Genomic DNA, 12,705 nt, shown 5'->3' with positions numbered 1-12,705 from the left:
TGAGCAGAAAATGGTACGTGCTGGCCATGAGAAGCCTTGTACTGGCTGGTTTTGTGTCAACTTGACACAAGCTACAGTCATCAATGGAAGGAGCCTCAGTTGAGGAAGTGCCTCCATGAGATCCAGCTGTAAGGCATTTTCTCAATTAGTGATCAATGGGAGAGGGCGCAATCAATGGTGGGTGGTGCGATCCCTGGGCTGGTCCTGGAAGCTATAAGAAAGCAGGCTGAGCAAGCCAAGTGAAGCAAGCCAGTAAGCAGCTCCCTCCCATGGCCTCTGCATCAGCTCCTGCCTCCAGATTCCTGTCCTGCTTGAGTTCCTGTCCTGACATTCTTTGGTGACGAACAACAATGTGGACGTGTAAGCTGAATACTCTTTCCTCCCCAACTTGCTTTTTGGTCATGGTGTTTCATCGCAGCAATAGAAACCCTAACTAAGACAAGCCTGATGAGCAACTATTAGAGACTATGTCCAATACAGATTCTCAAGAAGCCTCCTGGCTGCCTGACTCTAGGGATTATGTCTTACTCTCCATGCCCTTAACAAATACCTAAGAGATACATAATTATGAACCTACAAAAAAAGCTGTGTTCACAGCTGTAGACAACATGGCCATAACCACCCCATCCCTCTCACCCAGTAAAACATTTACGATTTACATTCCTTTGTAAACATGAAGGGGATGGAGTAAAGTCTCAACTTACCGGAAATTATTGCAGCCCAGCACCACACCAACTATGTTCTTGCCTATGTCATGCACATCACCTTTAACAGTGGCCAGCACAATGGTGCCTTGGTAAGGATCCTGCAAAGTGAGGCAAGCAGTTGAGCATGGGTGGGGGGTCACCAGGGAAGACCATCTGATTCTCATGAGCCACACAGGTGATGGCAGAGGAATAAACAGCAGAACCACCTCAAAGGCAGGTAGGGGACCCAGTAACAGTCTCTACTTGGAGCTCTGTGCCTCCCAGAAGTTCAATAGAGGCCTGCCTAGCAGGTCAGCTCAGGGATTTCAACCAAGCTCACAGGTTCTAGCATCTGAAAGAGGGTCAACAGTCACAGACACAGTCCCACAGCTAAAGAACACATCCTTAACCCTGAAACTGCCAAGATATATTGCTGAGAGTTGGAAAGGGGAGTGTTGTGGAATATTTAACTATGTAAAGATTTGTTTTATTTGTTTATGCTGCAGAATATTACTTTAACTGTGTAAAGGTGTGTTACATTTGTTTCTGCTGCATTTGTTTAATTATGTAAAAAGGTGTTGCAAGGTTGTTTCACCTTGCCTGCCTAAGGCACCTGACTGGTCTAATAAAGAGCTAAGTGACCAATAGCTAGGCAGGAGAGGGATAGGTCGGGCTGGTGGGCAGAGAGGAGAAATCTAGAAAAAGGTGAGAATAAGGGAGAAAGAGAGAGGCCTGGGGCCAGCCAGCCAGATGGAGTAGGACATACAGAAGAAAGGAAAGATAAAAAGCCTGAGGCAAAACGTAGATGAAGAGAAACAGGTTAAATTTATAAGAGCTATCAAGAAACGAGCATAAGGCTGAGCCATTCATAACTAATATTAAGTCTCCATGTCATGATTTGGGAGCTGGTTGGTGGCCCAAAAGAAAGCCTGCTACAAGGGAGGAGCTGGCCAACTGCAGATTTCCCTCAAATTTTGAAAGCAGCCCAGTGCAGGGAATGTAGAAGCATCTTTTATTTTTCTAAAACAGTTCTTTTGTGCACTGACAAAACAACAAGAAAATGGAAAGGAAAGGTATGCAAGGCATGCATCATTTCTCTAATTCAGCCAACTGCAAATTTAGATTAAGAATTTAGAGTTCTAGGGACCAAAGTTGCCTGAACTACACAGGGCTCTAAATAAAGTAAAAGGCCTAGTGGTTGACTCTGGTGGTGCAGTCAGCAAGGATGACTGCTACAAGTGGTACCAAGGGTACAACCAAAGAGTATTTGGGGAAGAGCTTTCTAAAAGCAAACACGATACATTCAAAACATGAACATGGCCAACAAGATGATACAGTAGGGGAAGATCTGCTGTGAAAACCTAAAGACCTGAGTTCAATGCCTGAGTCCACTCAGTAAAGGTGGAAAGAGGGCACCGACTTTTATGAAGCTTCACTGATGAGGCTCCCAGCCCCACAAAAACAACAGTCTTCCAGGCCAGCTCCTGAAAAGACTCCAGGCCTGGACAAAATGACTTGCCTCTTCTTCAACTGAACCATTAAGTACTCTGGCTTCTTCTCTTTCTTTTTCCATGAAAGGGATAAGGTGTCCAACAGCCTTCTTCATGACACGGGCTGACTTTATAACCTGGATGAAAGCAGAGTCAAGCATCATTAGCAAACCATCACATGACTGCCACTGTTGACCTGTGGAGCTTCAGAACCAATTAAGAACGCACAATTCAACAGTCCCACATTTCTACAGTGAGCAAGATGAGGAATTAGATCCTTGTGGGGAACACCAATAAATGAGGCACAGCAAGAGGAAAACCAAACACAAACCAAAGGTTATAATTTCTGTTTCTCAACTTTCACTTGGTAGGTTTTTTTCCCCCCTGCCTAAAGTTCTTCTACTGTGTCTCTGAATTCTGTAGTCTTTTTTATTTTAAGTTCCATGTCTCAACATGATGCATCACCATTATTCTATCTCCAGGATTTTAACTCGCTTAAAATTGAGGTTTATGAAAGAAGAGGCTCTTTTAGCTTTTTATATGCTTCAGAGCCCCTAACCTAGATGCTCAGCAAGGATTTGTTAAATGATAGTTTTAAGTAGTTGCTTGAATAAAGAGTTCTATTTTTACTTAAAGCATAACATTTTTTAGTCCCACTACTTAAAAGAGTAATATATTTTCAAAATATGCATTCTTAAAGATGGTTACTGGCTTGTCAAGTCAAATGTTAGTATTAACATTACATTTATCTTGGGTAGGAACTAAGGTGAGAGGTGGCATGGAAATTCAGAACATGCAGATTATGGTACTAAGAATGTCTGCAAGCTTTCTAACCTCTACACACTCTAAAGATGGACTGGCAAGAGATGGTTCTTAAATACACCCAGAGAAGGAGTGATCAGATAACACTGTCAAGCTCCGCCTAGACTAAAAATTCAGAAAATACTCAAACTCACTATTTCTGAAAAACAGAAAAAGAGATTTGTTAAAATGTCTGTTTTGCCAACCTGAGGTAGAAACATTTTTCCAGCTCCAAAAAGATCGCCAACTACTTTCATTCCATTCATTAGAGGCCCTTCAATTATATTCAGAGGTCGGGGGTATTTTTCCTGGTTTAACCTGGCTTCTTCAGTATCTTCAACAATGTACTTTTCAATGCCCTTAAAAGAAAAAAAGAAAGAAAAAGAAGGAGGGAGAAGGGAACAAACAAGCAATTATATTAAGGTCAAAAATCAAAGAATGAATCAGGGAGATGCTTAAGAGCATGAATCCCAGAATCAGTCCGACAGAGTTTGAGTCCTGCTTCTCATCACTAATGCAGGTATTTATTAAGTTTGTTTCCTCAAAGAATCACAACAGTACCAACCCTGTGTTTATTTTGACAATCACTGTGATGCCATTTATTTACAATGTCTAGCTAGTAATAGGAAGTAACTCAAAAAAAAAAAAGGTATTAGTGAAGACAAGAATGTAGCTCAGTGTAAAGTAGGTGCTTATCATGTGTGAGGGTCTGGGTTCAATTCTCAGCAACTGATTATATGCTAGTAAATAAACATCTCTATAAAATCAGTATCTATCTGCTCAATGAGGTGTGGTGATGCATGCGTTTGATTCTAGCACTCAGGAGGCGCTAGCAAGCAGATTTTCTGTGAATTCAAGACCAGCTTGATCTACATGGTGAGTTCCAGGCCAGCCAGGGACACACAGTAAGATCCTGTCTCAAATAAATAAATAAACCAGTATCTTCTCTCACTATATATAACACTACTTAGCTAGACCAGGATTGAACACTAGAAAGGCTCTCAGGTGAAGTTTAAAAAAAAAGGAACTTTCTCCCCTTGACTTGCCTGGCCTTTGCTGACAAGCCTCTAAAGCCGAGGATCCTCAAGGACTGTAGGCGACAAATGAATAGTCCAAAAACTGAAATACGTGACTCTTGGAAGGTCTAAGAATTAAAAGTTAAATTCTAGAGCTTTTTTAAAAAAAAACACTCTGGAATTTTCCAGGCTCACAAATGTGGAAATTGATATCTTACCTAAAATTCTATCTATTGTGGAAGAGCCATTATTGTCCTGCTGACTGACCTAAAGGAACCTGGCTTAGAGAGGGTTTTCAAGCTCAGAACTACTAATTGCCTGGGCAAGTCCTTGCTGTGTATGTGAGCCTATCCTGTGCACTACAGCCACTGAGTTCCAGAGCATCTTCCACCCCATCTATGAAAACTGGACACATCTTTAGACACTGTCAAACGGCACTGGGAAACAGACCCCTGCAGGTTAGGATTCAATGGTCAAAAGTCTAGGGCAGCGCCCCCTCCACGTGCTGTCAGCAATGGCACCAGGGCGCCATGAGTCGCCAGGCTTCCTGTACAGGCTCTGGTACTCACCTTCACAAGAGCATACTCAAGACGCTCTTCAATGGAGGCATGCCTCCACTCATCTGTCTGGATGACTTTCTTCCCTCCTTTGCCATGAGTCTGAATTAAAATTAAGACCAAAAAGTAACTATAAATGATACAGAGTGAACTATCTGCAGCAAACAAAAAAAGAAAGAAAAAAAGAAAGGTCTCTTAAAAAAAATCAATTTAGAAAAGTCTAAGTTCAGAATACTAAAGCAATCTAGACAAGGTCTATTTCTCCCTCCTCGACCTAACTGCAATACCTTCTCTAAAGCACTATAAAAACCATGATGATGATGATTAATGATCCAGAGACACGAGTCTACGAGTCTACATTTGTTCCTATTCTACAATAAAGGTCCAGTAGCTACCAGTGAGTGATAAATTCTAAGGCAGGAAAAGTCACCCTTTGGATACTTTTTCCTTTACCTGGGCGTATCGTAAGAGTTTCTCCGTAGCCTCAGAGTCTCTGTTCCAGATGAGGTCTTCACAGAGCTGAAGAAGGTCCTTTTGGATATCATCATACACAGGAAGGTTGCCAGCATTGACTATGCCCATGTCCATACCAAACTAAGGGCAATATAAAGGAAAATGAGAATGTTTACTGACATCCTAAATCGGGGATCAGAGAAAAATACTTTATAATATAGCTGGTCACTATTCAACTCTGCTGTAGTGTAAAAGCAGCCCTAGACAAGACACAGGAGAAGGGATGAGGGCACCCTGTTCCAATGAAGCTTCATTTAAAGACAGAAGAGGTCAGTTATCCTGCAGGACTCTGTCTGTAAGCCTGATGTACGTCCAAGTACAGTGCCATCATTTTTGTTTCAATTCTTTGAAAAATCTTGCATATGTTTACAGTGTAATATATGTGTGTGGATACACACAAACCATGGCACATGTATGGGGGTCAGAGAACAATTCTAGGTGTTGGCTCTTGCCTTTCATTTTGTTTCAGACAGGGTCTCTTGTTCACCACTGGACATGCTAGGCTAGCTGGTTCTACAATCTTCCAAGGATTCTGTCTCCATCTCTCATTCACCAGTAGGAGCTACTACTACACTACGTTTCACAGAGGCTGTGAAATTTCAACTCAAGTCCTCGGGCTTGTACAGCAAACACTTTACCCACAGAGCCATCTTCCCAGCATCTAAGCTAAAGTTGGTTTCACCATACCTTGATGGCATGGTAAAGGAAAACACCATGCATTGCTTCTCGAATGGCTTCCATCCCTCGGAAGGAGAAGGACAAGTTAGAAAGACCTCCACTTATTCTGACTCCTGGTAATGTTTCCTGGAAAAGTGTAAAAATATGGAAAGATTCTCTTATTTTGTCAAAAGCCACCATCAGTCATACCTTGTAAGCTCTGTACAAAGGAGAAGTAAAAAAAAAAAAAGTCCAGAGTAACTCTGAGCTTATTACTAGGCCAAGAACTGCTAGTTTGCCACGTAACTGTGTCAAGTACTCTGGTTCCTCTTTTAGTTTATATATCTATCGCCTTTTATAGTGTCACTTCTAACTAAGCACTGCTTCATAAGTAGCTTTTCCTAATACACTTTAGCCTTTGTAGGAAAAATATCAAATCCTATTTTTATCTCTGACTATCTCTATAATGACCATCGTAAGGCATGAAAATGAGTTACAAGAAATGTCTGCTGGATAAATAACCCGGGGGGGGGGGGGGGGGGGGGGGGGGGGGGGGGGGGCAGAAAGCAAAAGATTATGTGCATGCCTCTATAAATGTGCATACATTCCTGACCCATTCAAAGCCGGAAGTCTTCAGTAACTTAAATGAACAAGTTCTCTAGTTCATCATCAACTTGACAAAATGCAGAAGAGCAAAGCCAGCTGAGATGCCTATGACAGTATCCAGCATTAGCCGTAACAGTAACTCTCAACACAGGCCGACGTGTCAGGAAGACAGCTTGCCATTGGCTAGCCATTCCACCCCTAAGCTACAGAGAAACTCAGGCATATGTGCTTAACTCAGGCATATGGGCCTAACATGTTAGATTGGTGCAAAAGTAATGGTAGGTTTCATTGTGGAAATTTGTTCCTTAATGTTGAAATACATTCTTGGTAAGTTTGGTTATGGTAAAAAAAAAAAAAAAAAAAAAAAAAAAAAAAAAAATGCAGTCCTGTTTTACGGGGTTTTTGTTAATGATTTATTACTTGCTCTTTTAAATATTTATTTTATACCATGTATGCCTGCAGCTGGTGCTAGTCAAAAGAAAAGGTCCAGTTCTTCCCCATGGCATCATTTGACTATACATCATACAACCAATGCTTCAAAAGTCAAGAACTGGGCTAAGAAGTCTTTGCCTTATCCACCATATTCACCTGATCACTCACCAACAGACTGCCATTTCTTCACACATCTTGATAACTTTTTGAAGAAAAAAATTTCCACAATCAGCAGGACAGAAAAAATTCTTTCCAATCCTGAAGCACTGACTTTTAAAAAAGTGTTTATTACATTTATTTATTTATTTGGAGTAGTATATAAACAAGCCAATGTGTGTGAAGAGGTCAGAACACAACTTGCAGGAGTCAGTTCTCACCTTCCCTATTATGTAGGACCTAGGGACTGAATACAGACCATCAGCTTCACTGATACCAAACGACTTTACCTGCTGAACCATCTTCACAGCCTGTAGAACACTGATTTTTTTTTTTTATGCTAGGAGAATTAAAAAATTTATTTCTCATTGGTAAAAACAAGTTGGTTATAAATGGTTCCTATTTTGATTAATGAAGGTATGTTTGAGCCTAGCTGTGATTTAAAATTTACCATCTGAAACTGCAATTAATTTTGCACCAACCTAATGCAAGAATGTTCACAACTGTGGAACAGTGAAATGGCTAGTCGTGCTCAGGCAAATAATTACACACTAGTGAAAATATAGAACAGATATAGCTATCGCAATACAAATGAAATTTAAAACAAGGCTGATGTGGGCCTGGTGGCACTGGAGAAGGGTTGGGCAGGAGGCTGATAAGTTTAAACCAGCCTAAGCTACATGGTGAGACCCGGTCCAAAAAAAAAGAAGCTGAATAGGGAGAAAACAGCATAAGCAATTTATTATTTGAATTACATTAAGCTCAAAAAGCAGCAAATTTACACTATGTGGACATATACCTAATTCTTGTAATTCCCTAATAGTTCTGTCCTCACAAGTAACACAGCAGCTGGCAGCCTCTGGTCCTATGTTCATCACCTCATCAGCATACAGCCTTGTTTTGTGTGTCTGTTAAAACATCCTATGGGCTGGAGATGGCAGAGCAGAGCGGTTAAGAGTGCAAATTGCTCTTATAAACAGACAACAGTGTACTCACATTGGCTCACAACAACCTCTAACTCCAGTGTCAGGGAATCCAATACTCTTTGGCTTTTGGGGCACTTAAATATATGTAGTACACAAAAACCCAACCAGGCACACATACATACACATAAATAAAAATGAATAAATATTTAAAGACACTTTATTTGGCATGCATATCTTAATTATTAAGACTAAACTCATGGCCAGCAGCCCTGTGACTTATGTCTGAATGAGGCTTATTCAACAAGCATTTTCTCTACTAGACACACCATAGGTGTCCTGCACTTGTGAACACTAAAAAGCACTAGCACCAGGACTGAAGGGCACTCTCAAACAGGGAAATCACAAACAAAAAGCAGAACATAAAAGGGCACTGAACAGACTCACAAGACACCTGTTTACAGAATAAGCGCTGACTGTCTCCAAGGTCATCCTCATCTGAGGATGTGAGTCAAGCCTACAAAAGGCATGTCCACGGCTGACTACAAAAGCAGCCTGAGTACTGACTCAGGTCAAAACTAAATTTTAGAGCATACACTGGCAAGCACAAAAATCAATGGATATAAATGTAAACTAGACATGCATATAATAAAATTATTATCAAAAACAATAATGAAGTCTCAGAACCATAGATATCAGAATGAAAGTTACTTCATGAAATTGAGAATAAGGCATATCCAGAAAAAGAGAGATGGGGCAGTAGCCTCATGCCACTTCAGAAAAGTGAAAGTTACTATATGGTTCATTACTACTTATCTATTATAGACTACAGACTGTATGTTTTATATATTCTCATGTGTATCATACACTATAATTAAAATAGCATTATATAAAAGTCCCTACATTTTAGAAAACTAAGGACAGGAACGTTCCTATTCTCAGCAAATCAGTATGTGTTAGTTCTAAGCGAGCACTAAACCAAGGCGATAAATTTGAGCTGTGTCTTGGATAAAGACAGCAAATACCCAGACTTACTTTAATGACTCTTGTTGCATGAATAAAATTGATAGCATACAAGTTATGTTCTTCCATTCCAGTACCAATGGTAAGAATGTTGGGGTCAAAGATGATGTCATTTGGATTGAAGCCCAGTTTTTCCACAAGTAGATGGTAGGCTCGGGTACACACACTGATTTTAACATCTGTTTCTGTTGCCTGAGAAACAAGCAGAAATGTCATTTACAATAGAAAAGCAAATTGTTGTCTATGGAAACAGCATATGTCACTTATCAAAACCACTCAAGTCTCACTGACTATTTCTTCAAAACCCAAATGTCAAACCTCTAAACATTCATCAACTTATCTCAGAAGACAATCAGTTACTTTGTCTTCAATATAACAATTTTATTCCTTATGAAAAAATTTCATAAATGATATATTAACAAAGTGGGTTTCTAAAGACAGATGTGGTTTAAAAATCAAACTCCACTAAAGACAGATGAAAAATAAGCAGCTGAGCATCACACCTGTCATTCTAGCACTGGAGAGGGTGAGGCAGAACTGTGACATGTAGGGGCCACCCTGAGTTGCATACATGAGTGTCAAGTCACTGTGGGCTAACAACGGGAAAGAGTTCCTCAAAGTGCCCCACTTCTCCTCACCTGCCTGCAATGTGCCTCTCACACAAACAACACTGCTGTAGCTTTCTTGGGTCTTCCTTCAAGCAGACTCAAGGACATGCATTTATTTACCACACAAACCTACTAGAACACATGCTTGGAACCACATGCTCAAGCTGCAACTACAAATTAGTGCTGGGCATAATGGCCTACATCCTTCATTTCAGCACCTGGAAAGCAGAGACAAGTGGATCTCTGAGTTTAAAGCCAGCTTGTTCTATACAGTGAGTTCCAGGACAGCCAGGGCTACATAATGAGACCCTGTCTCCAAACAAAAACAAAAGCTAGAAAGATGGCTTAACAGTCAAGAGCACTTACTACTCCTCCGAAGGACCCAAATTTGGTCCCCAACACCATCAAGGAGGCTCACCACTTGAATTCCAGAAGACCAGACTACTTTCTTTTGGTCTGTAGACACTGCTCTCACATGGTGTACATACATACATACTTGCAGGCAACATTCATACACATGAAATAAAGCCTTTTTTAAAAACCTACAAATTATCATCATCCTTCTGGGTAGGATCCTAAAACACAAAACACATTCTGGCAAGGTCCACCCTCCCTGCTCCTCAGCCCATCGCACTCAGCCAGGGCCTCTCCTCCACCTCGGCCCCACCATTTGTCCTCACTCCTCACTGCTCCTCTGATGTTCCTAAAACCTGCCATGCTCTTGCTACCTCAGAGGCTTTCCATTTCCATCTATTGCTGCCGGCCCAGAACACACAAGGCCTAACTATACTTCACAGCTCACAGGTACAGAGTCAGCTGTCCCTTCAGAGTCTGCCTTATCACTCCCTCCAAATCAGCACACCACCACCCTTCCCACCTCCTCCTTTCCTTGAGGTTTCTCTTTCCATATACCTTATTATTATTCTCAGTTGTTTTATTCTCTATTATTATCTCCACTAGCTAGAACATCCGTCTTACTGATCCCCAGAGATCAGAGCAGGGGCTGCTAGAATATGTGCTCAAAACGATGTTGAAGGAATGAATGAGGCAGTGAATGAATGCTACTTTTCCAAAGTGTTTCTCAGCTTTGCCAAGGAAGCTCATTTCAGATCAAATCTCCAAATGGCATACCCATCAAATTACATTAAGAATTTCTAAATGTTGTTGATCCTATGTGCTCTGGAGGTGGGCAGAAAATAAAAAACAGTAGTTCTTTCTTACCCACATTTTCCTATTTCATGGTACTAGTTACCCACTGTCATCTGCAGTCTGAAAATATTAAGTGAAAAACTCCAGAAATTAACAGTTCCTAGGTTTTTAATTTCATGCCACTCTGAAAAGTGTAAAGAAACTTCACATCTTCAACGGTCCTGCTCCATCCCACCTGGGATATGAGTCATCTTTTTGTCTAACATCCACTCACTGAATACATGCTCATACGATCCTTTCTTCATTAAATTGAGACAGGGTCTCAGTTCTGCAGTCCTGGATGACCTGAAACTTGCTATGATACCCTAGAATCCTCAGAGTCCCATCTGCCTCCACCCCTAAAGTGATGGAAATAAAGGAACCACCACACCTGGCCCATGATCCTTTACTCAGTGCTGAGCACAGGACTGGTGACGCTGACAAGGGGGATACACCAACCAGAAGCTATAAAGCACTCTCTGTAAGTAAAACCATGAAAAGTACAGGAAGGTATTTTGAGAAAAACGGTACAGTATGTTAGTTAATTTTTCACTGATCCTAACTTGCAAGTTTTACTACATAGGTATGCATGTGTAGGAAGAAGTACAGTGTGTATAGTACAGGAAAAGGTAAGGCTATGTTACTGTGCTGGCTATCACGTCATAAGAATACATAATAATTATGAGGGTCAATTCTAAATCAATGTGGAAAAAGATGTTCTTGAAACATGACTGATCTCACTGAAATACGAAGGAGCCTGCATGGTGGGAAGACCCCACTCTGGGAGAGGAGCAGTAAGGCTACTGAAGAACTGGTTCTGACCAGACACTTTCTGAACTTCAGGGACCTCATGTGATTGGAAAATAAGAAAACACAGTCTGACTCTCAGGTCAAAACGACGGGCAGACCTGCTGGTGCAGTGTCAAACAAGTGGCTGGATGTTTTCGAAAATGATATTATAATGCTGCAGGATTCAACAAACTGGGGGTAATGCGAGATGATACAACATACGAGACTGAAGATGTGAAAGAAGCCATAAGAAGGCTTCCTGCGGATCTTTATAATGACAGAATGTTTCAAACTGAGAGCCCTGGACCTGACCAGGAGGCATCAGATCTTGCCTAAGGAACAGTGGACAAAATATAAGGAGGACAAATTCTACCTTGAACCCTATCAGAAAGAGGTTATTTGGGAAAGAGAAATAAGAATGGGCAAAGAAATGATCTTGTAGTTGAGATCTGTGGATGTGCCTGGTCTGAGCATATTTTTATGAAGTTGTTTCAACCTGAATCACAATTTAAGAATTATATGCTCTGCAGATACCTTGCTTTAAATAAATGTCTATTGTAGCCATTAAAAAATATAATTTAAAAAAACAAAAAGAAAAAGAAAGGAAGAAAGAAAGAAAGAAAGAAAGAAAGAAAGAAAGAAAGAAAGAAAGAAAGCACAGTCTGGTAATTTCTATCTGAGCCAACTTGGGCACTGGATAGAGTGGGGTGTGGTGTAGCTCCCCACCTAAAACAGCACAGACATGCTCTCACAACAGGAATTCACTTCCAGGAATAGAGCAAGTACCCTATAACCTCTCTACAGGCCCTTGTCAAATTGTTCTCCTGACATCTGGCCTAGTCTCTGGCCCAAGAACAGTTCCTAGATTCTGGCCATCACGTAAAGAAACAGACCTCAGAGTAAGGTCTGGGAGAGGCCTCTGTGGGGAGCAGGCCCTATCGTACATCATGTTTGGCACTGTAAAACTCACATGCTGTTGAGTCTTGGTTACCCTTCAAGAATTCACAGCCCCACGTGAAGCTCAGCAGAACAGGATGAAGGATCTGTTAATCAGGCAGAGTTCTCAGCTATGAGGGGCTTTTGCTTGTTTGTTTCATAGTAATGGTACCCTAAACCAGCTGAATCAGAATCTTGAGGCTGGCTCCAGCAATTCAGGAGTCCTTAGTGATGTTGCCCAGCCAACACTGAGAAGATCTGATCCCTTTTAGATAGTTGTTGAAAACCCTACTCTGCAGTGGTAAATATTAAGGTCTGGATGAA

At 41.1% G+C, this 12,705-nt stretch overlaps 1 protein-coding gene and 1 pseudogene across 2 annotated transcripts in view; one reads left to right on the top strand and one right to left on the bottom strand.

The window, feature by feature from the left end:
* Positions 1-12,705, bottom strand: part of Mtr (5-methyltetrahydrofolate-homocysteine methyltransferase) — an 82,276-nt gene that overhangs the window by 25,974 nt on the left and 43,597 nt on the right. For both annotated transcript variants that reach the window (XM_052727891.1, XM_052727892.1), the window contains exons 16-22: positions 8,873-9,052; positions 5,751-5,867; positions 5,004-5,144; positions 4,563-4,652; positions 3,184-3,336; positions 2,206-2,313; positions 705-805 (exon numbers count right to left, since the gene is read on the bottom strand). In XM_052727891.1, coding sequence (XP_052583851.1) covers positions 705-805; positions 2,206-2,313; positions 3,184-3,336; positions 4,563-4,652; positions 5,004-5,144; positions 5,751-5,867; positions 8,873-9,052 — 890 coding nt within the window. The remainder of the gene's footprint in view (positions 1-704; positions 806-2,205; positions 2,314-3,183; positions 3,337-4,562; positions 4,653-5,003; positions 5,145-5,750; positions 5,868-8,872; positions 9,053-12,705) is intronic.
* LOC128103657 (cytochrome b-c1 complex subunit 7-like) lies at positions 9,336-11,879 on the top strand (annotated as a pseudogene).

The sequence above is a fragment of the Peromyscus californicus genome, unplaced genomic scaffold (genome assembly GCF_007827085.1).
Source record: "Peromyscus californicus insignis strain IS unplaced genomic scaffold, ASM782708v3 Scaffold_8__1_contigs__length_139910024, whole genome shotgun sequence".
NCBI classification, from domain to species: Eukaryota; Metazoa; Chordata; class Mammalia; order Rodentia; family Cricetidae; genus Peromyscus; species Peromyscus californicus.
Note: the sequence above shows the minus strand (reverse complement) of the source record. Positions and strands in the feature narration are given on the sequence as shown.